The sequence below is a fragment of the Neofelis nebulosa genome, chromosome 5, assembly GCF_028018385.1.
Source record: "Neofelis nebulosa isolate mNeoNeb1 chromosome 5, mNeoNeb1.pri, whole genome shotgun sequence".
NCBI lineage: Eukaryota > Metazoa > Chordata > Mammalia > Carnivora > Felidae > Neofelis > Neofelis nebulosa.
In genome coordinates, this window is record NC_080786.1 from 50659323 (window position 1) to 50685402 (window position 26080).

General features: G+C 39.5%; 1 protein-coding gene across 5 annotated transcripts in view; it reads left to right on the plus strand.

Moving 5' to 3' along the window:
* The window catches only part of KCNAB1 (potassium voltage-gated channel subfamily A regulatory beta subunit 1), a 417917-nt gene that overhangs the window by 355887 nt on the left and 35950 nt on the right, over window positions 1–26080 (plus strand). For 3 of the 5 annotated variants that reach the window (XM_058730300.1, XM_058730301.1, XM_058730302.1), the window contains exon 8: window positions 385–471. The exons of the other annotated variants lie outside the window; for them this stretch is intronic. In XM_058730300.1, coding sequence (XP_058586283.1) covers window positions 385–471 — 87 coding nt within the window. The remainder of the gene's footprint in view (window positions 1–384; window positions 472–26080) is intronic. 5 annotated transcript variants of the gene reach the window in all.

Consider the following 26080-nt stretch of genomic DNA (forward strand, 5'->3'; position numbering starts at 1 on the left):
TTAATACCTCATTGTATCCCATGTCTTTTTGAAATTAATTCAGTGCTTTTTTTTTAAGTTTATTTTTTTATGCTGAAAGAGAGAGGAGAGAGGGAGCAGGCACACGAGCAGGGAAGGGGCAGAGAGAGAGGGAGAGAGAGAATCCCAAGCAAGCTCCATGCTGTCAGTGCAGAGCCCGATGTGGGGCTTGATCTAACAAACTGTGAGATCATGACCTGAGCTGAAATCAAGAGTCAGACGCTCAACAGACTGAGCCATCCAGGTGCCCCAGTGCTTTTTTTTTTTTTTTTTAAGTAAATTTTTTAAAGGAAACCAAACTTCAACTACTTCTAATAGTGCTTATTACACTTACATTTTTTGGATTTTTCCTGCCTCTGTTCCCAGGATTGAAGGGCTCCCTCCAGAGGCTGCAGCTCGAGTATGTGGATGTAGTCTTTGCAAATCGACCAGACAGTAACACCCCCATGGAAGGTGAGTGACAAAATTTGATAAGTGACTCTTGAGTTATTGATTCTAGCTTGATGACTTCTTTCACTAATGGCAGGAAATGAAATCTATTCAGACTTAGTTGATTGCATATGGAAAATTAAAACCTTTCCAGGGGATGCCTTTTGGCCTCAGTATTTACCCTCAAAGCAAAGCTCTGCGTCCTGCATTTTCATTCATTTTGTACGCAGTCCCAGGCATTGGGGTTGTGGCTCCTGCCGGGTACAGTGCTCACTTTTTCCAGGTTCATTTCCCTTCTGCTATTTCATCAACTAAACCAATAAAATTAATTGGAAGGGGAGTTTATAACCCAGCCATCATTATTTTGCAGGAAGTCCCTCGATGATCTTTCTCTTTTGTAATGACTGGGTCTGATTAGCTTCCAATCTGTGGTAACAAGTGCTCAGTGGTGCCATGAGCAGAGGTTTTATAAGAATGACTACTTCAAAATGAGGCTCTTCATTGCAATTTGGGTTTTAATTCTCAAGGAGCTACAACATTTTATCGCCTTCCTGTTACAACTAATTTAAGACAATAGGCATCTCCCCAAGGAAACTTTGAAAATGTTCCTAAAACTAAATTTTCTTCAATTTGCATTTATTTATGGAGCCTACCTAAGATGAATGAGGAAGAAAATAGTTTGGGAGGACAAATTAATAACAATGTCCTAGTTAATTGAGATTTGCAGGCATGGATTAGACTTACCTGAGGTGAATGAGAACAAAGATTTTCAGGGGGAAAAGGGCAAAAAGTCATTTGAGGTTTACAATATGACATACATTTACACATTTTCAAGGACTTAGAATATAATAATCAACAAAAAATTATACTGATGATAAATTTGTCCTTGATGATTCAAAAGGTAGTCCAGGGTCTTGGAATAAATCAGGTTCTATAAAGGTTTACTCTTGCTATAGGGTTATAGAAGTTACAGAAGTTCCAAATGATTGTAGATACGAAAGTATATCTGAGTTTTTTGGTAGGTTGCATTTCTGACAAAAAAATATCATAGAAATTATTTTCCTTGCCGTTTATCTCTTGTGCAACTACAGAGAAATGTTAAAATATAAATATTTATACGTGTAATTTTCTCCTAGAGTTTTCTGCTTTTTTAATTCTGAGAAAATCAGTTTATTATAAAGCAATAGCAGTGTTAGAAATTCATAAATGCCTGGGTGGCTCAGTCAGTTAAGAGTCCAACTTCAGCGCAGCTCAGCTCAGGTCACTTCAACTCACGGTTCGTGGGTTTGAGCCCCTGTCAGGCTTTGTGCTGACAGCTCAGAGCCTGGAGCCTACTTTGATTCTGTGTCTTTATCTCTCTGTCCCTCCCCCCCCCCCCCACCCCAATACACACACACTCTCTCTCTCTCAAAAATAAACATTTAAAAAAAAAGAACTATCTCTGGAAATAATCTAGAAATACATATTTTTATCAAAGCAAAAAAGAGGTTTTAAAGCAATCATAAACATCTTATTAGTGTAAGAAGTGCTCATCGCAAGGATAACATGATGTCACCCTCTTCCCAATGACACATAAAAAGAGAACACTAAAACTATCTGATGAACAAAAGTGTCAAATAAAATACTATTTAGTGGGAACTGTGAAAAACTGAAATTGCTTCCCATTTTAAGTGCTTGTGGCATTGTCTTCCTCCTTGGGAAAGAGTCCTTTGCAATTAAATTACATCATGTATAGGATTTTTCAGGGTTTTTTTTTTTCCCATTTTGCCCCCGCCCCACCCTCATGTCTAATTGTAGAGATAGAATGCGGGAGTCTCTCAAGCAGAAAACATTATAATTTGCATTATATACCTCTAGAAGGGAGAAGTTCTCAATTAGGATCTAAGCTATGTGATACCGATGTGATAATGGTGTCTGCAGTATGAACACTGATTATGTGTTGAAATTTATTAGAAGGGAGCTTCAGAGTGTTAACATTAAACACACAAGATTGCTACCCCGTAGAATTTGTAATTACAACATTGTCCAGCCTTTGCTAGAATCAGAGAACATTTTAATTTTCCCTGAGTTTCTCATAGAAAATTCCACAGAGCAGAATATTTTGTCAACCATTTTATCAAGAGTCAATGTCCAAGTTCAGAAGTCTAAGGAAGGATGTCAGACCATAGAAATTTGCATTTGTTGATGATTAGGTCAAGGAACATGGAATTTTGTAGCCCTGCAGCCATCAACCACTTGATGCTGGAATGTAGTCAGCTCTCCCCACCCTCCCCCAAGAAGGGATCCATTCTTAGCTGGTCCCCCAGGCTCTGAGGCTTATTTCTTTGGGAGGATTTAGTAGGAATGTACCACAGAAATTCCTCAAGTAGGACTTGTTCCAGATTGAAAGAGCTTCCCTATAATTTTTCCCTGGCTTTCAGAAAATGTGTATCCTCAAACTTGGTACGCTTACTTGTTCCAAGGTGGGCCCGATGGAAATGCCAGTTTGATACTAGTCTTTGGAAACCCATTCTCTGCATGTAGTGTCTTCTACTTTACTGTAGCAGAGGACAGGGCTGATCCCGCCAATGGAAGAAGAAATAGGAAATAAGAAGAAAATGAGAAATAGGGATTGCCAGGAGGCCTTGGGTGCATTTGCTCCCCTAAAAACGGGGGGGGGGGGAGGGGGGAAGGTATCTAACCTATTTCTGGCTTCCATGTTATTAAGATTCATTTTTGCAATGATTTTATAAAGTCACAAGTGTGTATGTGAGTGAAAGTTATACGTATACGATGGGGTCTACATTAGAGAGCTATTAGTGTTTCTAAAAACACTACAGAAAGTCAATGTTATATATAATCAAAATTACCCTTAAAGGCCCCACAGTAGTTCTTTGTTAGCCAACGTTACTCTATAGTCTTTTAATCATTCAATTTCTTCTGCAAATATAATGACAAAACCATCATTGGATACCTGCCAGTCCCCAGCCCTTTTTTTTTTTTTTTTGTAATGGCCAGAAAATCCTTAATATCATTCACACAGTTGTCTTTATTTCAGCAACTCAGATTGGTGATTTTAGGCTTGATTGCTTCCATTCCTGTCTAATATAAGTGACGCAACAGTGGTTGCCAAGTGCCTATTGATGAATTTTCCTATATTAAATCTACGTATGTTGGCACTGTGCTGTATGTGTGTGTCTGAGTATCTCATATTAGACCCTTAGCATTTGAAAATCATTTTTATTGGTTTCAACCATTCCTATCAACTCCATGGGGCCACAACACAGGCTAACAGGATTTTTATAGGCACCTGTTTTAAACCCCAAGGACGTAATGAAAGAGCCCAGCCCAGCTTTCTAAGACATGTTTTTAAAAAATTTATTAAAATGCCAACCCCTTTGATTTGCACCTTGAAAGGATGTTAATTGGGAACATTTCTAGAATAAACCAAGACGAGTTTCATCCGGGTTCTACATATCACACAGCAACCAACTGAGCCAAGAAAGGTTAGCAGTAGCATCTTCTTCATGATATGTAGGCATCATATATCCAATTTGTTGTTGTCTTCGCTTCTTCCTTGAAAAACCAATAGACAGAAAGTGAGTCCTCTCAAAAGAATAGCTGTAAATTCCAAATGTGCAATCAGTGGAGAAAGTAGTAAGACACTTACTTTGCAATCTGCAACCCTATGGGATGCGATTATATTTTATAGCCATGGGAAGATGTTGCTGACAACAGAGGGGAACCTGTGGACTTCTTCCTCTGTCCTTCTTGTTTATTTTTTCTGGTTCACCTAGTAGTAAGTCATTTTTCTTTCACAGCATCTGCCATGCCATCTGTCTCTGCTACGATATCTGGCATCGATGGCATGTGTTCCAGTCCCAGAAAAAATCAGCCCCACATCCCATTTCTTCTTTCTTTATGCCGCTGTGTTCTTACCAGTAGAGTCCCTGACAGTTCCTTGTGCTCAGTGCCACTCATATGCTTAATTCTCTCATTTCCATAAATCCCAGCATGTATTGCATGTATTTCCAAACCTTCTCTTGAGGGGTGCCTGGGTGGCTCAGTCGGTTAAGCGGCGGACTTTGGCTCAGGTCACGATCTCGCGGTCCGTGAGTTCGAGCCCCGCGTCGGGCTCTGGGCTGACAGCTCAGAGCCTGGAGCCTGTTTCAGATTCTGTGTCTCCCTCTCTCTCTGCCCCTTCCCTGTTCATGCTCTGTCTCTCTCTGTCTCAAAAATAAATAAACGTTAAAAAAATTTTTTTTTAATTAAAAAAAAAAACCTTCTCTTGAGCTTATTAGACAAAAGAAAGCTCATTCCAACATGAGTCATGCTAGACAGGGATAGACACAGAGCATTTGTGTGTCTGAGGACCTACACCAGGAGTTTTTTTGGTTTGGCTTTCTGTCATTCCCAAGTGCTAGGCTAATTTGTCTCTCTATATTCTTCTCATTGCTCCAGGGAGGAAGTGATTGAATATGACTGAGGGCAGGAGAGGAGTCTGCAAACCATGTACTACTTGTGAATAACAGAAGAGAGAGAGGACCCCTTTTTGTATACATAGCTTTTTAAATTTGTTTTTTTTTCAACGTTTTTTATTTATTTTTGGGACAGAGATTGACAGAGCATGAATGGGGGAGGGGCAGAGAGAGAGGGAGACACAGAATCGGAAACAGGCTCCAGGCTCCGAGCCATGAGCCCAGAGCCTGACGCGGGGCTCGAACTCATGGACCGCGAGATCGTGACCTGGCTGAAGTCGGACGCTTTAACCGACTGCGCCACCCAGGCGCCCCGTATACATAGCTTTTTAAAAAGGAAAGAGGAAATCCCATTAATTTGTTGATCTGAGAGAATATGATGATTTTTAAATTAAATCATATTTTAATTTAAAAAACATTTGGAATTGAGCTCTAATTTTTATTTAGAGCTTTTTGCCAAAACTACTTAATCTCACAGACTCCCTTAGTCATTAGATGTTACTCCCAACCTAATTACAGTTCAAATTATTTATTTGTTTCCTGCTAGCAGGTTAATGCAAACATAAACAACACAGGATATCTTTTTTACATAAAAGAGGCAAGATCAATGTTAACTTCACTTAGTCCCCACAGAATCATCACGTCAAACAACCCATTCCATAAGTATTTACTTCCTTCTAAGCCATTTTATTTAGTGTCGCCATAGGCAAGCAGGAATCCATGGATATTCAGGTTTCTAGGATGTCCAGTTACAGCTCAGAAAATACCAGAAAGTAGCAAGTATTGCAGCATCCCAAATTTTCTACATGCTCTTCAATTCCTAGATAATTCCTATCCAAAGCAAAGTTTTCAGAACAAAAATTTAATGACATAAAACCTAGAAATATCATCTAAACACAATGGATCATCTCTTCTGCCTTTATATTTTATTATCTTCCCGGAAAGACACTCTCTCAATCTTTCCTCCAAACCATAATAAGAGCAGGAATATATCTTCTGCAAATAGTCACTAGCAGCGCTGTCCAATCGAAATATTATGCAACCCACACATATATTTCAAATTTTCTGTTAGCTACATTCAAAAGGTAAAAAAAAAAAACAAAAAAAACAGATGAGAATAATTATAGAAATATATTTAAGGGGCACCTGGCTGGCTCAGTCGATAGAGCATGTGACTCTTGATTTCAGGATTGTAAGTTTAAGCCCCATGTTGGGTGCAGAGATTACTTAAAAATAAAATCTTTAGCATAAGAGACTCTTAAAAACTGAGAACAAACTGAGGGTTGATGGGGGGTGAGAGGGAGGGGAGGGTGGGTGATGGGTATTGAGGAGAGCACCTTTTGGGATGAGCACTGGGTGTTGTATGGAAACCAATTTGACAATAAATTTCATATATTGAAAAAAAAAAATGAAATAAAATAAAATCTTTAAGGGTGCTGGGTGGCTCAGTTGGTTGAGTGACTGACTTGATTTCAGGTCAGATCATGACCCCAGGGTCATGGAACTGAGCCCCGCACTGGGTTCTGAGCTGAGCTTGGAGCCTACTTAAGATTTTCTCTCTCTTTCCCTCTGTCCCTCCCCTCTGCTCACACTCTCTCTTTCTAAAATCAAATTAAAAAAAAGAAAGAAACTAAATACATAGTTTTAAAAAATAGTAAAATAAAATCTTTAAAAAATACATATATATGTATTTTTAATTTTATTTTTTAAAAAATGTTTATTTAATCACGGGACTCTACCCCCAAAACCAACAGCATACTGTAGACACTGTTAGACAACTTGACAATAAATTACATTTTAAAAATGAATAAAAATAAAAACATTTATTTATTTTGAGGGAGAGAGAGAGCATGTGCACAGGGGAGGAGCAGAGAGGGAGAAAGAGAGAGAATCCAAAGCAGGCTCCACATTGTCAGTACAGAGCCTGACACAGAGCCTGATCTCATGAACCATGAATGAGATCATGACCTAGGCCAAAATCAAGAGTCAGATGCTTAACTGATTGAGCCACCCAGATGCCCCAATAAATAAATAAATAAATAAATAAATAAATAAATAAATAATTTAAATTTAACCTAACATGGGGCACCTGGGCAGCTCAGTCAGTTCAAGTGTCCAACTTCAGCTCAGGTCATGATCTTACAGTTTGTGAGTTTGAGCCCCACGTTGGGCTCTGTGCTGACAGTTCAAAGCCTGGAGCCTGTTTCAGATTCTGTGTCTCTGCACCTCCACTGCTCATACTCTCTCTCTCAAAAATAGATACACATTTAAAAAATTAAAAAATTTAACCCAATATGTAAAATCATCGTTTCAACATGCAATCAATACAAAAATTTTTAATGAGATTTTTCTTTCACACTAAGCCTTTGAAATCTGTTGTGTTTTTCACTTTTATGGCATGTCTTAATTTGGGTCAGCCACATTTCACATGTTTAGTAGCCACATGTGGCTGCTGAGAACTAAATTTGACCACACAGTTCTATAAACTCTATTTCCAGGCTAGCAGAGCACAAGACACAGAGTAGGAGCTCAATAAATATTTATTGTGTGGATGGATGGATGGATGGATGGATGAATGGATGAATGGATGAATGAATGGATGAATGGATAAACGATTGGATGAATAAGTGAACAAGTGTTTGAAGATGAATGAGTGAAGCTCTAAAGTTAAATGGATCCAACTTTATTTTTCTCTACTTAAAACCTATTTTGGTTTCCTAACATCTATAAGCATTCTGGTGTCTGATCTGGTTCAACATTTCAGGATGATGCTAAGGACAGATTGCTGGTAAACATCCCCAGGACACTCTTACATTCCATTTTTCCTCATCAGCAACAGCAGCCACATCCAGATGCCAGGTCTTTCTCTAGAAATCTGATTGATACCTAAATGAGCAGAAATGAATGGAAGGTGATTCTTTGGCAGTTCAGTTGCTCCTGAGGATTACTATATCAAATTAAAATTATCTAATGCATTTCATTTATGACCCCTGACCAGGATGCTCCTGAGAGCCTTGCGTGCCAATCAGATCAGTTTAACATTTTGGTTTGAAAGGTTGGGACAGCTGAGTTTTCAAGATAGTGATTTGGAGAAAATTATTTCCGTATCCAAGAAGATGAGCCAAACCCTACCAACTCTATGGCGGGAAAAAAAAAACGTGTTCCAATTTTACTAAATCAGTTTTATTTCCATTTTAACTACAAATTCACCAAAAATTGGACTGCTACCTTAGACCTATTCAGCTGATGTTTTATCCTTTATAAACAATACATTTAATAAAAAAAGAAATTGTTTAAAAATCTTTTTAATGTTCATTTATTTTTGTGAGAGAGAGAGAGAGAGAGAGAGAGCGCATGAGTGAGGGAGGGGCAGAGAGAGAGGGAGACACAGAATCTGAAGCAGGCTCCAGGCTCTGAGCTGTCAGCACAGAGCCTGATGCAGGGCTTGAACTCGTGAACCACGAGATCATGACCTGAGCTGAAGTTGGACACTTAACTGACTGAGCCACCCAGGCACCCCTAATAAAAAGAGAAATTTATTTCATTCATTCTAAGAAACAGCATTAGAGCTGGATGGGTTCACGTGGGTTCTTTCAGTCTCTGGTATGGCTTTTTAGAAAATCTCGTGTTTCTACTCACTGTACTCCTCCTTCCTATTAGGACAGTATTTCTGCAAAGTGGACTACAGGACATTAGATGGGGAACACAGCTTCTGGCCTCACCACTTGTTAGAGTGTATACCCAGGGCAATTTACAGCCCCATTGAGGCTCAGTGTCCTTACCTGGAAATGGAGACAACACAGACAGTGACTTCTGAATGAGTTAATAATGTGGGTATAGGAGAGCAAGCAAGCATAAGCCCCTTTTCTAGAATGTCCCATATAATTCACATACGTATAAAAATCCACTTTTTCTGGATTCCTTCTCAGAGGTAACCATAGGGGAAGTCCAAGGCCCTGAAATTATAATGTGATGAAAATCACATAAAGGTGGCCAGGCTGCAGAAACAACTAGGGTCTTCAGGGAGGCCACGTAGAAATTAACATACAGAGTTGGCAATGGAATTTTCTTCTAGCCCGTTGTTTCTCCCTGGAGTTTTGTTCTGAAATGCTCCATGCCCTTTACAGTTAATGTAATCATAGGTTTTCTGGGGTTAATATATTCAGTCAAAAGGTAATCTTGAGACTGTGATTTTATTTTCAAAAATATATCTAGAAAAAAGTAACAGGATTTACTTACTCATTCAGTTGATATTCATTGACTAGCACTTTTCATGCACTAGAAGAAGCAGAAGTTAATAAATTAGTCAAACATCCTGCCTCTATAGAAATTACATTCTTGTGGGGGAGACAGGCAATAAGTTACTAATTGAGTTACAATAGATGGTGATCATAATATGAAGAAAAAATAAATCCTGGGAGGAGGATAGAAAGACAGACACCATATGTTTTCACTCTTATGTGGATCCTGAGAAACTTAACAGAAGACCATGGGGGAGGGGAAGGAAAAAAAAAAAAGGTTAGAGAAGGAGGGAGCCAAAACATAAGAGACTCTTAAAAACTGAGAGCAAACTGAGGGCTGATGGGGGGTGGGAGGGCGGGGAGGGTTGGTGATGGGTATTGAGGAGGGCACCTGTTGGGATGAGCACTGGCTGTTGTATGGAAACCAATTTGACAATAAATTTCATTAAAAAAAAGAGAAAAGAAAGTATGAGGGGTAGATAAGGTGTCCAAGGGAAGTCTAAGAAGGATATGGGGGGGGGGCGGGGGGAATAGCTTGGCCTCCTACAAAATGGGAAGGACATAACTTTGGAATAAGACCCTAATTCTGATCATCTTTCCATTTCTTCCTAGTTGTGTCATTTTAGACACATTATTTAACCTCTCTTTTCCTTAGTTTCCTTATCTATAAAATTCAAGTATTAATATCTCCTTTATAGGGTAATTAGGATTTTTTGGAATGATATATACAAAATGCTTAGAATGTTGCTTAGTACATGGTAATTACTTAAAAAGTTAAAGCTGTGTCTTTTGTTGTTGTATTGTTATTGTGTGTGTGGTCCTGCTGTGAATTTGTCCTGTGGGAAGTGACCCTGATGCATTAGTAGCCTCCAAGTCCATCACCAGGCAATCCTGAAGGTCCCAAAACAGAAAGGCTCACCCAACCAATTAAGATGCATGCATCACATGGTTTATTAAATCAAGTAAAAAGCATAGTGAAAAGCAAGAGGGGAGAGATGGGGCAATTGAAACAATTAGGATTGAGTATAAGCAGGTAGAGGGACCCAACTATCTAAATCCTATGGCACGCAGTGGTCATATGGCCTGTCCTCTCTCTATGCCACAGTGTCCTTCCCTATGAGGGTGTATTATAATGATCATATTTGAGATTTGGGCAAGACAGCTCAGTAGACAGGAGGTGCCTGGGTCAATCATACACTTGCTTTCTTGCTCTCAGGGACAAATTCACCTGGCCGTTAGCTGTAGCTCACCTGATAGCTGTAGCCTGATGTACAGCCGTGGACTCTGCATTTCTTGTGCACAGGATTTTTGAAGCCAGAAGGGGATCACCAAACGGGGCTGATTTAAGACCTTATTTGAATCCTCATATATTTCATGTATATTTAGTATATCTTGAACGTTGGGTGTCATGTGCATACTAGATGCATTGTGAACATCACATTTTTCCATCCTTCCACCTCTCTGCTCAGCACACACGTTTCCTACTTTGTCTATGTCTGCCGTGACTCAGAGGTTACTAATCCACTTAGTCATACCATATACATTATGTGAATTCTTCCTGTGTCTCACAAGCTACTTGTTTCTCTACATGGTTTCATTTATCCTCCTTATTTCTCTTGCTCTCTTGAGCAGAACTGATCTTAAGTAACATAGCGAAGGCACATTACAGAGTTCACCACTCTTAGTAGGTGACATGCTGCTTCAGATGTGCAGCCTTCTAGGGCCATTGAAAACCTGTCCAGAGTTAACGGAGGCCCCCGAAGTCCTGAAGGTGGATCACTCTGATAGGCGTCAGAGCCGTGGCTAACAAATTATCTTGTTCCAACTGGGTTCAATAGAGAGGACAGGAGCTTTCCTAAAACTACCTTTACTAGAGCATACTAAGAAATTAAGATTGCCAAGGCTGCAGAAAATATGTGATGAGCTGGCTTTAAAGAAAATTATGTTTCAAACAATTTGTAATCATCTAGTACTGTATCTTGTGCTCTCTTTGGATGTTGAAGATTCCCAACCTCATTTCATAATGTCCTGGTTAGAATGGAAGATGCTGGAGAAGAATATGCTTATATTCTATGCAATTTAGCTACTCCCGCTATTGTCTCCCCCTCCTTTCCCTCTCTTCACATCTGAAGTCAACAGTGAAGGCAGAAGAGACGTAACCCCTACCAGTAAGATACAAAAAAGGAAATGTGGGCCATGTGTCTGGGGGCCTATGGTACTTCCTCACCACAAATCTGTGACCCTCACCAAGCTCAGAAAGGATGGTTTTTTGGTTTTCTTTTTTTCTTAAGTTGTTCTCAGTCAAGAAAAAGAGAGAGTGAGAGAACACGAACGAACAGAGATGGCTTCTGCTCACCCCAGCTGTCAGGTGGAGACGGAGCCACTTAGTATTCTGAAGCTGTGGGTCTGTGACTCATGTGAACTTCCTTCTGTGTGCTTTGTCGTTTCCCTGGAGTTGTGACAAGAATTACCGCCATATTCTGAGGGGATGTCAACTCAGTCTCAGGGGAATTAATCTCGGTAAATTTCTTATTGTGCTGCAGCTGATCTGCAGTGACACGGGTAGGAATTGGAGACACATTATCCAACACCCTAGCCCAGGCAGGTGGGGCTGGGGATGTTAGCAGCCTGTCACTTTGCAGCATCTCACTCAGGCTTTCCCAGCATGCTGATTCACTAGGGTGAGCAGAGCCACCTCTGTCATTGCTAATCTGGAATTCTCAGATAGTGGGGATAAACAAACACACGTTAAGTCTCTTTCTGGGGAAAAAAAAATGAAGCAATGAGAAAACAAATGCCATTGTTAACCCACTTCCCCCCTTGCGGTACTTAGTATGTGTTGTGAAAAACTACAGGGTCTGCAATCAGAGGAAGACGGTGCTAGTCTTGGGTGTGTGAATTTGACTGAGTTGCTCAGACTTTCTGCTTCTCGGTTTTTCACCCGGAAAATGGCAAGAATAAAAACATCACCTTGCCTAGCTATTTCTAAGATTGTTGTGAAGATAACATGAAGTAGTATAAGAGGAGATGTTTTGTAAATTTTAATGCCCTGTACAAATATTTTGAGGTTGTTATTGCTGTTACGTATATTTACAGTGTTAGGAATATAGGTGCATAACAAGGTGTAATAACTGAAGTTTGAGCCGGGCACCAAGACAGGATTGAGAAGAAATTTCAAAGAGAGATGCCAAATCTTTATTTGTATATTTGCAGAGGAAATGAGCAAGAGCTGGGTCCCTGTTTTTCCTTCCCTCAATGTTTTATTTTGAGAACTTAAAAACCTACAGAAACGTTGAAAAAATAAACACCTAATATTATTCTCCTATATTTACCAAATTGTGCTGTGTTTTGCCTCTATTTTGCCCTCTCCTGCTGTCATTGTGACATTTGCCCATAAATACTTTCTTCTATCTCCTGAGAACAAGGCATTCTTCTATATAACCGTTACACAATTATTAACTTGTACATGGATGCATAGGGGCACTTGTACCCCAATGTGTATAGCAGCACTCTCAACAATAGCCTAATTATGGAAAGAGCCTAACTGTCCATCAACTGATGAATGGATAAAGAAACTGTGGCTTATATACACAATGGAGTACTACGTGGCAATGAGAAAGAATGAAATATGGCCTTTTGTAGCAACGTGGATGGAACTGGAGAATGTGATGCTAAGTGAAATAAGCCATACAGAGAAAGACAGATACCATATGGTTTCACTCTTATGTGGATCCTGAGAAACTTAACAGAAACCCATGGGGGAGGGGAGGGGAAAAAAAAAAAAAAAAGAGGTTAGAGTGGGAGAGAGCCAAAGCATAAGAGACTTAAAAACTGAGAACAAACTGAGGGTTGATGGGGGGTGGGAGGGAGGGGAGGGTGGGTGATGGGTATTGAGGAGGGCACCTTTTGGGATGAGCACTGGGTGTTGTATGGAAACCAATTTGACAATAAATTTCATATATTGAAAAAAAAACTTGTACATGGATACACCACTGTTATCTGATATGCAAGCCATATTCATCGTTCCTAAAATGTCCTTTATAGGATTTAGTTGTTTTTGTTTTTATTTTTGAAAGGGAAGTGGATCCATGATTTTTTTCAAATTCATGTTTTATTTCAAAATTAAAACTAACATTTTTTCTACTACATCAACAAAATCCAAATCATTTTATCAGTTCTGGTAGTATTACATCCTATTACAACTTTTGATACAGTCAAGATTTTAAGACCAAAGCCTCTTGTACATATAACATTGAAAAAGAGCATTGAAATAGATCATAAGTCAACATGGTATACTGAACAATGCAAGGACTCTGAAAATGGATAGATAGTTCTATGTCCTGACAGTAACTCTTACAAACCCTGTGCTTTAAGAAAGTTAATTTGAATTTCTCCTTCTGTGTGTCCTCATCTCTAACTCGAAATGAAGATGAACACCTCAATATGTGTTAGTGCAGATTGAATATTATAATAATTATAAAGCATTGTAGATAGTACATATAGATGTTCAATATACTAGTTATTATTTTTAAAGTTTTTATTTTAATCCCCATCACCTATTTCACCCATGGTAACCATCAGTTCTCTATAGTTAAGAATCTGTTTCTTGATTTGTCTCTCTCTCTCTCTTTTTTTTTTTTTTACCTTTGTTCACTTGTTTTGTTTCTTAAATTACACATATAAGTGAAATCATATGGTATTTGGCTTTTTCTGACTTATTTCACTTTAGCATTATACTGTAGCTCCATCCATTTCATTGCAAATGACAAGATTTCATTATTTTTTATGGCTGAGTAATATTCTATTTCGCACACACACACACACACACACACACACCCCACATCCCACATCTTTATCCATTCATCAATGGACACTTGGGCTGCTTCCATATTTTGGCTATTGCCAACAATGCTGCTATGAACATAAGGATGTATGTACCCCTTTGAATTAGTTTTTTTGTATTCTTTGGGTAAATGCCCAGTAGTGCAATTGTGGGATCACAGCACACTTTGGTAAATATAGGAGAATAATATTGGGTGTTTATTTTTTCAAGTTCTATTTTTAAATTTTCGAGAAACTTCCGTACTGTTTTCCTAAGTGGCTGCACCAGTTTGCATTCCCACCAACAGTGCATGAGAGTTCCTTTTTCTCCACATCCTCACCAACACTTGTTGTTTCTTACATTGTTTAACCATTCTGACAGGTGTGAGGTGACATCTTATTGTGGTTTTGATTTGCCTTCCCTGATGATAAGGGATGATGAGCATTTTTTCATGTATCTGGTGGCCATCTGGATGTCTACTTTGGAGAAATGTCTATTCATGTCTTCTGTCCATTTTTTAATTGGATTAATTGTTTTTGGGATGCTGAGTTTTATTTTGAGAGAGAGAGAGAGTGCGAGCATGAGTAGGAGAGGGGCAAAGGGAGAGAACCTTAAGCAAGTTCCACATGCAGCACGGAGCCCATTGCAGTGTTTGATCTCATGACATGAGACCATGACCTGAGCAGAAATCAAGAGTTGGAGGCTTAACCGGCAGAGCCACCCAGGCACCCCTGTGATGGTGAGTTTTATAAGTTCTTTATATATTTTGGATACTATCCTCTTATTGGATATGTCATTTGCAAATATCTTCTGTTCCATAGGTTGCCTTTTAGTTTTGTTGATTGTTTCCTTCACTGTGCAGAAGCTTTGTATTTTAATACAGTCCCAATAGTTTATTTTTGTTTCTGTTTCCCTTGCCAAAGAAGTTACTGCCTGTGTTCTCTTCTGGGACTTTTATGGTTTCAGATTTCACATTTAGGTCTTTAGTCCATTTTGAATTTATTTTTGTGTATGGATTAAGAGTGTGGTCCAGTTTCATTCTTGTGCACATCACTGTCCAGTTCTCCCAATACATTTGTTGAAGAGACTGTCTTTTTCCCATTGAATATTTTTTCCTGCTTTGTTGAAGATTAATTGACCATATAATTGTGGGTTTATTTCTGGATTTTCTATTGTGTTCCATTGATGTATATATCTATTTTTGTACCACACCATCTTATACCACGCTGTCTTGATTACTACAGTTTTGTAATATAACTGGAAGTCCAGAACTGTGATGCCTCCAGCTTTGCTTTTCTTTTTCCAGATTGCTTTGGCTATTCAGGGTCTTTGGTGTTCCCATACAAATTTTAGGATTGTTTGTTCTAGTTCTGTGAAAAATGCTGTTGATATTTTTATAGGGATTGCACTAAAAGTGTACATGGCTTTGGGTAGCATAGACATTTTAACAATATTTTTTCTTCCAATCTGTGAGCATGGAACATCTTTCCATTTCTTGGTGTTCTGTGCAATTTCTTTTCTCAGTATTTTAGTTTCCAGAGTACAGGTCTTTTACCTCTTTGGTTAGGTTTATTCCTACGAATCTTATTATTTTGGATGCAGTTGTAAATGGGATTGTTTTCTTAATTTCTCCTTTTGCTGCTTCATTTTTGGTGTGTAGAAATGCAACCAATTTCGGGGCACCTGGGTGGCTCAGTCAGTTAAGCGTCCTACTTTGGCTCAGGTTATGACCTCACAGTTCATGGTTCTAGCCCCGCATCAGACTCTGTGCTAAGAGGTCAGAGCCTGGAGTCTGCTTCAGATTCTATGTCTCCCTCTCTCTCTGCCCCTCCCCTGCTCACTCGAAAAAAAAAAAAGAAATGCAACATTTCTCTACGTTGGTTTTGTATCCTGTGGCTTTACTGAATTTATCAGTTCTAGCAGCTCTTTGGTGGAGTCTTTCAGGTTTTCTATATATAGTGTCATGTCATCTGCCAATAGTGAAATTTTTACTTCTTCATACTGATTTGGATGCCTTTTATTTCTTTTTTGTTATCTGACTGGTGTGGCTAGGACTTCCAGTACTATGATGAATAAAGGTAGTGAGAGTGGACATCTTTGTCTTGTTCCTGACTTTAGGGGAAAGGCTCTGTTTTTCTGCATTGAGATGATGTTTGCTGTAGGTTTTTCATATATGGCCTTTAATTATGTTGAGGTATGTTCCCTCTAAACCTACTTTGTTGTACTTTGTCAAATGCTTTTTCTTCACCTATTGAAATGATCATATGGATCTTATCCTTTCTCTTATTTTTTTTTAATATTTTTTTTAACGTTTATTTATTTTTGAGACAGAGAGAGACAGAGCATGAATGGGGGAGGGGCAGAGAGAGAGGGAGACACAGAATGGGAAGCAGGCTCCAGGCTCTGAGCCATCAGCCCAGAGCCCGACACGGGGCTCAAACTCACGGACCGTGAGATCGTGACCTGAGCTGAAGTCGATGCTTAACCAATTGAGCCACCCAGGCGCCCCTTATCCTTTCTCTTATTGACGTGATGTATCATGCTGATTGATTTACAAATACTGAACCACTCCTGCAACCCGGGAATAAATCCCACTTGATCATAGTAAATGATTTTTTTTAATGTATTGGTGGATTTGGTTTACTGGTATTTTGTGGAGGATTTTTGCATCTATGTTCATTAGAGTTACTGGCCTATAGTTCTCTTTTTGTGTGTCTTTATCTGGTTTTGGTATCAGAGTAATTACTGGTTTTGGCCTCATAGGATGAATTTGGAAGTTTTCCTTCCTCTTCTGTTTTTTGTTTGTTTTGTTTTTGTTTTGGAATAGTTTGGGAAGAATAAGTATTAACTCTTCTTTAAATATTTGATAGAATTCACTTGTGAAGGCATCTGGCTTTTGTTCGTTGGGAGTTTTTTGATTACCGATTCAATTTTTTGGTGGTAATCAATGTGTTCAAATTTTCTTTCTTCCAGTTTCAATTTTGGGGGGTTGGATGTTCTTAGGAATTTATTCATTTCTTCTAGGTTTTCCAATTTATTTGGCATATAGTTTTTCATAATATTGTCTTATAATTATTGTCTTATAATTTGTATATCTGTGGTGTTGGTTGTTATTTCTCCTCTCTCATTTGTGATTTTATTTATTTGAGTCCTTTCTCTTGTTTTCTTGAGAAGTCTGGCTAGAGGTTATCATTTTTACTGATCTTTTCCAAGAACTGGCTCCTGGTTTCATTGATCTGTTCTATTGTTTTTAGTTCCTTTATCATTTATTTCTGCTTTCATCTTTATTATTTTCTTCCTTCTGCTGGCTTTAGGCTCTACTTGTTGTTCTTTTTCTAGCTCCTTTACACATTAGATTAGGTTGTAAATGTGAGATTTGTCTTGCTTCTTGAGGCTATAAACTTCCCTCTTAGAACTACTTTTGCTGTGTTGCAAAGGTTTTGAACCATTGTGTTTTCATTTTCATTTGTTTCCATGTACTTTATAATAAGAAATTTAATATTTATTTATTTTTGAGAGAGAGACAGAGACAGAACGCAAGCATGGGAGGGCCAGAGAGAGAGGGAGACACAGAATCCAGAGCAGGCTCCAGGCTCTGAGCTGTCAGCACAGAGCCCAAGGTGGGGCTTAAACTCACAAACCATGAGATCATGAACTAAGTCAAACTCAGACGCCCGACTGACTGAGCCACCCAGGTGCTCCTGTTTCCATGTACTTTTTAATTTATTCTTTGATATCCTGGTTGACCCATTCATTGTTTAGCAGCATATTATTTAACCTCCATGTATTTGTGGTCTTTGCAGATTTTTTCTTGTGATTGACTTACGGTTTCATAGCATTGTGGTCAGTAAAGATGGCATGGTATGACTTCAATCTTTTGGAATTTAAGTCTTGTTTTGTGGTCTAATATGTGATCTGTTCTGGAGAATGTTCCATGTGCACTTGAAAAGAATGTGTATTCTGCTGTTTTAGGATGGAATGTTCTGACTATATCTGTTAAATCCATCTGGTCCAATATGTCATTAAAAGTATTGTTTCCTTGTTTTCTGTTTAGATGATCTGTCTATTGATGTAAGTGGGGTGTTAAAGTCCCCTACTATTATTGTATTAATATCAGTTACTTCCTTTATGTTTGTTATTAGCTGCTTTATGTATTTGGGTGCTCCGATGTTGGGTGCATAAATATTTACAATTGTTATATCTTTTTTATTGAATTGTCCCCTTTATTATGATATAGTGCCTTTCTTCACCCCCTTGTTACCATCATTGTTTTAAAGTCTATTTTGCCCAGCAGCACCTAGGTGGCTCAGTTGGTTAAGTGTCAGTTGATTAAGAGACTTCAGCTCAGGTCATGATCTCACAGTTTGTGAGTTCGAGCCCTGCATCAGACTCTCTACTGTTAGCACAGAGCCCACTTCCAATCCTCTGTCCCCTCTCTTTCTCTGCCCCCACCCTGCTCATTCTCTTTATCAAAATAAATAAACTTTAGGGGGCACCTGGGTGGCTCAGTTGATGAAGCGTCCTACTTTGGCTCAGGTGATGATCTCACAGTTCATGAATTTGAGCTCCACATTGGGCTCACTGCTGTCAGCACAGAGCCTGCTTTGGATCCTCTGTCTCCCTCTCTCCCCTGCTGGTGAGCTCTCTCTCTCTCTCAAAAAAATAAAATAATAAATAAATAGACTTTAAAACTAATAAAAATAAAGTATTTTGTTCAGTATAAGTAGTGCTACTCCACCTTTCTTTTGACATCCATTTGCATAATAAATGTTTCTCCACCTTCTCACTTTCAAAGTGCAGATGCCTTTGGGTCTCAAATGAGTCTCTTTTAGGGGCGCCTGGGTGGCTCAGTTGGTTAAGCAGAGTCCGACTTCGGCTCAGGTCATGATCTCATGTGAGAGAGATGATGAGTTCAAGTTTGTGAGTTCAAGCCCTACGTCGGGCTCTGTGCTGACAGCTCAGAGCCTGGAGCCTGCTTTGGATTCGGTGTCTTCCTCTCTGTCTGCACCCATCCCCCCCCTCCCCACACACACATGCACTCTCTCTTTCTCAAAAATAAATAAACATTAAAAAAATAATAAATAAAAACAAATAAAATGAGTCTCTTTTAGGCAGAATATAGATGGTTTTTTTTAAAAACCATTTTGTCACCGTCTGTCTTTTGATTGGAGCATTTAGTTCATTTACATTCAAAGTAATTATTGATAGGTGTTTATTCCCATTTTATTAATTGTGTTGTGGTTGTTCTGAAGATTTTCTCTGAACGTTTCTTGTCTTTCTCTCTTTCATGGTTTGCTGGTTTTCTTTAGTGATATATTTGGGTTTCTTTCCCTCTATTCTTTGCATGTTTATTAGTGGTTTTGATTTGTGGTTACCATTAGGATTGTACGTAACATCTTCTGCAGATAGCGATCTGTATTGAGTTGATGGTCATTTATATTTGAACACATTCTTTACTTCTCTCCTCCCTACATTTTAGGGATATGGTGTTATCTTTTTTTTTTTTAATATTTATTTTTTTGGGAGACAGAGCACTAGCAGGGGAGGGGCAGAGGGAGTGGGAGACACAGGATCTGAAGCAGGGTCCACACTGACAGCAGCGAGCCCAATGCAGGGCTCAAACTCATGAATCATGAGATCACAACCTGAGCCAAAGTCAGACACTCAACCCACTAAGCCACCCAGGTGCCCCTGTGGTGTCATCTTTTACATCCTTTTATTTTGTGAGCTCCTTGACTGAATCTTTACCAAAATATTCACTTTTACTGCTTTTGTTTTTTCTACATTCCTACTGTCATTTTTGGTCTTTTCTTTCAACCCCAGGAGTCCCCTTTAATATTTCCTACAGGGCTGGTGTAGTGGTTGTGAACTCTTTTAGTTTTTGTTTGTCTAGAACACTCTTTATTTCTCCTATTCTGAATGATAGCCTTGCTGGGTAGAGTATCCTTGGCTGCAAGTTTTTCCCATTCAGCACTTTGACTATATCATGCCACTCCTTTCTGGCTTGGAAACTTTCTACTGAAAAATACATTGATAGCCTTACGGTGTTTCCTTTCTTTATAACTGTCTTCTTTTGTTCTGTTGTTTATATTTTTTCCTTTATCACTATATTTTGCCATTTTAATTATAATATACTTTGGTGTGGATCTGCTTTTGTTGATTTTGTTGGGGGTGCTGTGCCTCTTGGATCTGGTTATCTGTTTCCTTCCCTAGATTAGGGAAACTTTCAGCTATTATTTCTTCAAATAAATTCTCTGCCTCCTTTCCTTTCTCTTCTTCTGGGACTCCTAGAATACAAACGTTATTATATTTGACGGAGACACTGACTTCCCTAAGTCTATTATTATTTTACATAATTCTTTTTCTCTCTTTTGTTCAGCTTGATTACTTTCCACTACTGTCTTCTAGGTCATTAATTCATTTCTTTGCTTCTTCCATCCTGCTGTTCATTCCATCAAGCATATTTTTCATTTCACTTCAGTCCTTTATCTCTGCTATGTTATTCCTTATCTCTGTGTTAATTATCTGATGTCTTCCCCTCTTTTCTCCAGTCTAGTATCTTCATGATCAATGCTTTAACTCTTCAACAGTCATGTTATTTATATTTATCTCACTTAGATCTCCAGCCATGGCCTTGCCCTGTTCTTTATTATGGGACAAATTCCTCTGTCTTCTCATTTTGTCTAATCCTCTATGCCTGCTTCTCTGTGTTAGGAAAGTCAGCTATGTCTCCTGTTCTTGAGGGTAATGGCTTTATAAAGATGAGGTCCTTTAGTATCCTACGGTGTAGTATCCCTTGTTCCCCAGGGCCTGGTGCTTCCAAAGTGTCTTCAAAGCATGCCACATGTGCTCTGCTGTTATGTCTTGGTTGCTTTATCCTTAAGGCTGGTTGTCTGCAGAGGCTCTTTGCCTGTTTGGCAGTGTTTGGTCCCTGGCCTGAATGTGGCATGTTTTAACTACGTGTGCTCTGGTCTGCTTGTGAAATGAGACCTGTCGCCACAGTTACTGGAATTGGAGCCTTCCAAAACTCCTGGTTTGAGAGACATAGTGTTGGCAGGGGTTTGGGATGGTCTTCTGGGGTAGAGTGCCTATTGGTGGAACTGAGGTAAGAGTGACTTGGAAGGGCAGTTCTTCCAGAACACAGGGGTATGGGGCTTGGTATAAGCAAGTTAGATAGTGGGTATCAGTGCTACGTTGGTTTCTGCAGGTGGCTCTGTGCTTATGCTGAGGGGCAGGGAAGGAAATGGCATCTGCCAGTTCCTTTGTTCCTAGAGAGGTCTCTCCATGAATGCTGCTCTCTAGGACACCCTCCAAGATGAGCAAATAGCCTTCCCTCTTTGTGCCCCAGTCGCTCTTCAGATCACTGTTTCATGCTATATGTCTTTGGGCTGTTTGCCCTGCCTTTTCTCTAAGAGCAGCCCCAATGTCCTCCAGGCTCTCCAAGAGCCAAGCACACTGAGCTTTAAAACTCCAGGCTTCAAGCCCTACTGGTTGTAAGAACTCACAAATTCTGGGCCCTCTCACTCTCCAGCCAATTGCTATAGGGATTCATTTTCTCTGAGCATTCCCATGTGTTAGTCTTTCACCCTTCTCTGTGACCATGGCTCCCTCCTCACCACAGTGTCCACAATCTGTTTCTCTTCTAAGCTGCATCTCCACACTTCCTACTACCTTCTTCAATGTGGCCTCTTCTCTACCTTTAGCTGCGGGATTTGTTCTTCCAGTCTTCAGATAAATTTCTGGGATATTTAGGATGATGTGATAGTTACCTAATTGTATTCATAGGATGAGGCGAGCCTAGGATTCTCCTACTCCACTGCCATCTTCTCTTACTCTAACTGGATCCATGATTTAAGTAAGAAGACCAGCTTGTATTTAGTTTCATGGCTTTTTAATCTCTTTTAGTCTAAAATGGTTCCTCCACCATTTTTTTTTTCTCTCTAATGATATTGACGTTAAAAAAATTCCAAGTCAATTGTTTTGGAGAATGTCTCTCAGTCTGGATTGTCTGATCATTTTTTCATGATTAGATCAAGAGTAAAAATTTTTGGCAAGAAAACTACACAGATGATGCTAGATCCTTCTCAGTGTGTCCTTCAGAGAACCCAGGAGTGTCCCTTTGTCCCACTATGGGCCATGGTTAGGTCAATCACTTAGTTGAGATGACATCTGCCAGGTTTTCCCAGCATGATGGTACTTCTTTGTCTTGTTAGTTAATAAATAACCTGAGTATGTGATTCTGAGACAACACGAATAGCCTCGTCCTCCACAACCTGGTTTTAGCATCTACTGAAGATTCCTGACCACACCAGTGGTTGGAATAGGGTTGCAACCTTTCTCCATTTATAAGTGGACCTTCTTCAGTAAAGATGAGCCTTCCATTCTCCTCCCCAAATCTCAGTGCCATAACTCTGGAGCCCACTCACTTGCTTCAAGAATATAAAGGTTGAGTGAGAGGAGGAGAGAGGATCTCGTGAGAAGGGCATACCTGGAGAAAACTATGCTGTGAGAACCATCCCACCTTAGGAGGAAAGGACTGCCCCTTCACTTCAACCCTGGCTGAGGGTGGAGAATTGCAAGGCTACTCAGATTGTTTAAAATGTGAGCCCCACAGTTAAGGAGTATAGCAGCTTGGGAGCTGACTCGTGTCCTGGCAAACCTAGACATGGAAAAGTGGGCTGGTTCTCTCCTTTAGTGGTACAGTAAAAGGGTATGCCTCCTCTGGGGGTGACAGAGAGGGCATCTCTGAATGTTTCCTGTGTGGGCTTCTTTGGAGGTCGATCCTCTAGGACAGCCTCCTAGAATCTTGGGGGCTGGAGGTGAATACCCTGATGTGGTAGGAGAAGGGCACAGAGGCGAAGAAGGAAGTAGAGAAATAGACCAGCCACGTCCCATCTCACTGCCCCTTCCTGTAGCCTGCTCCTCTAAGCAGGTCCCAGCTAGGAAAAGGAAAAGTATTTGAGTTTGGACTTTCGATTGAGATCTATGGAGGCTGTATTTATGATTTTAAATGATATTAGGAATGTCCATTACCCAGGTCTGCAGGCAAGGTCCTGCCTTTCGCCTCCAATGAAGGAAGCAAGGGGTACATAAACTAGAGCAAATAGCTGAGGGGGCTATAGTCTAGCAGATACCAGAGGGGAAGTTGGGGCTAGGCTGGGGGAAAAAAAAATTAAAAAAAGATTATGAAGTTAGACCTCAGATGTCTCCTCTCACTTACTGCCAGGTCACTCTAGCCAGGTTACACTTGCCCCTGGCAGAAGTTGAGAGAATACTTCTCTAGAGAGTTTTTTTTTTTTTTTCAAGAAAAAATATCTAACAGATACAGACACCGTTGGGGAAAATAACCCCCGTGGGGAAAAGTGGCAAATCCCCTCACTGTTTTCACAGTGACTTGCACCAGTTGATAAGTGCCAACCAAACACAGTTTTAGTGCTTTACTCGTAAACATGAACAGAAACCCAAGGATTACCCAACATTCAAAGAGAGCCCACAGCATGAATTTTTTTTTTTTTTTAAAAGCCCAAATAGAAGAAAACAGAATAATTAACCGAAAATTCCAAAGAAAATACAGTTAATATGCTTGGTCAGATAAGAAAAGATACTGCATTGACGGAACAAGAACAGAATGAAAGATCAACAACACAGAATTGGGAAAAATATTTATACAGATTAGAAAATATAATGGCAAAAAATCTGAAAAATTGTAAAAGTCAATAAACATGTTGGACATTAAAGTTGAGGAAATATTTCAGAATGCAGGGGGAAGGAAAGATATGGACGCTAGGAGTGAAAAAATAACAAAATTAAGATTTTTGTCCAGGAAGTCCAACAGCTATTTAACTAAAAGATTTCTAGAGAGAACATATAAAATGGAGGAGAGGCAGTTAATAATAATAATAATAATAATAATAATAATAATACAAGAAAATCTCCAGATTTGAAGAGCATTAGTCTCCAGATTGTCAGTGCCAGTCAAGTACCCAGGACAATGAATGAATAAAGATTCACACAGATTCACACAAAGGAACATCATAATGAAATTTCACAACTGAAAAGATGAGGGAAAACATCAGAGAATATTCCAGAGACAATGAAGGACTGAGAATAAGGATTGTATAGGGTTCTCGGCAGCACAACTGAGACCCAGAACACCATGCAGCAAGACTTCAAAATCCTAGTCAAAGCGATGGTGGGCAAACCACCAGCCAAGGCTGAGGAAATCATAACATTTTGACTTTCTCCTCTCCCAAACACAACTCCTCAAAAGCTACTTGGAAACTGCTCCACCAAAATGAGAGAATAACACCACAAAGAGGAAGCCATCGGATCCAACTCATTTAAAGGAAGAAGGGAATTTCCAGGGTGACAGGGAGAGGTGACAGCACGACAGCTGTGCAGCGGCACAGAGAACAAGCAGTGTAGGCTGGAGCAGGAGGATGGCAGGCTCTCGGTGGGACGTTGCCAGGAAAAAGAAAAAAGGAACTCAGTTTCTCACAGGCTTGACCATGTGCAAAACTGTATGGAGAGACATTTGCACAAAGTATGGGGAGATTTAGTAAAGCTCCAAATAAAACTGTTAATGAAGAAAATGTCAACTAAAGGAGAAATGAAAAGTTATAGAGGGAAGAAAATATAATCATTGTAAACCACTTTGCTCACTAGTGGATGTTAAGTAGGTAGTCATTAAAAAGAAAACAGAATTGGGGCATCGGGGTGGCTCAGTCGGTTAAGCGTCCAACTCTTGATTTCGGCTCAGGTCATGATTTGGCTCAGGCTCACGGTTTGTGGGATCAAGTCCCATATCAGGCTGTGTGCTGACAGCATGGAGCCTGCTTGGGATTCTCTCTCTCTCTCTCTCTCTCTCTCTGTCTCTCTCTCTCTGTCTCTTTCTGCCCCTCTCCTGCTTGTGCACACTCTCTCTCTCTCTCTCAAAATAAATAAACATTTAAAAAAATGTCTCTTAAAAAAATGAAAACATAGAATATGAACTTGACCCTAAACTGAGATGTGAATATATTGAGAAGATAGGATAGAACAGTGTATGAACGGGAGCTACAACTCTGACCTCCACTAGAGGTCAACTGATAATGTCTAAAAAAGCAGGACCAAGGGAGTAATGCGTAAATATTATTGAGAAATGTAGAGATTAGTACTAGAATAAAGAACGTATGTTGTAAGTGGTTACCTCTGGGGTACAAGCAGAGTCAAAGGTCTGCGGCTTTTGGTTACAAGCCTTTTAGCACGGACTCTGTACGTGATGTGCACGTATTACTTTGACACAGCCGAGGAGTCAATCAATAACCACACACGTACACACACAGATGAGATAAAAATGCCAGGGGTATTGAGTTGTCAGTATTAACTATGATCTCGTGGCTGTCAAGGTCCAGGCACAGTCCTTGGGGTTTATAAATACACAATCAAGTTCTCCTACTCCTGATTCCATGATCAGAAGCCAACCCATCTCTCACTGCCTCCCTCCAGAAACATGCCAGCACCAGAGACCTACCCGCCATCTCCCAAACAAGCTGTGCTGAGCCAGACTTCTTTCCTCAGAAACCTCTAAAGCAGGCTGTGCTATATAATCTGTTGCAGGATGAGAAGAACACATAATTTCCATTTATTTTACATCTTACTATTTTTAAAGTTTCTATTTATTGAATATATTTTATTTTGCTATTTTAAACCATCCACTGATAGAATTTCAAACATTAAAAAGCAGTAAAAACGGTACAAAAGATTCCTACGTACCCCTCACCCAGATGCCTTCAAGTGTTAACATCTTACATAACCAGAGTACAATTATTAATATCTAGAAATTAGCATTGACACAATAATAATACATAATCTACAGACCTTATTTGTAGCTCTCTGATTGTCTCACTAATATTCCTTTCTGGTCCATTTCTACTTTAAGATCACACATTGCAGCTCGTCTTCGTGGGTCTTTGGTCTCCTTTAAGCTGGATCCATTCCTTGGTCTTTCTCAATCTTGACAGTTCAGAAAGTATTAACCAGTTCTTTTGTAGAATGTCCCTCAGTTGACGTTTTTCAGATGTTTGCTAGTGATGAAGACATTTTGGGTCGTTGTACCACACAAGTGATGTTGT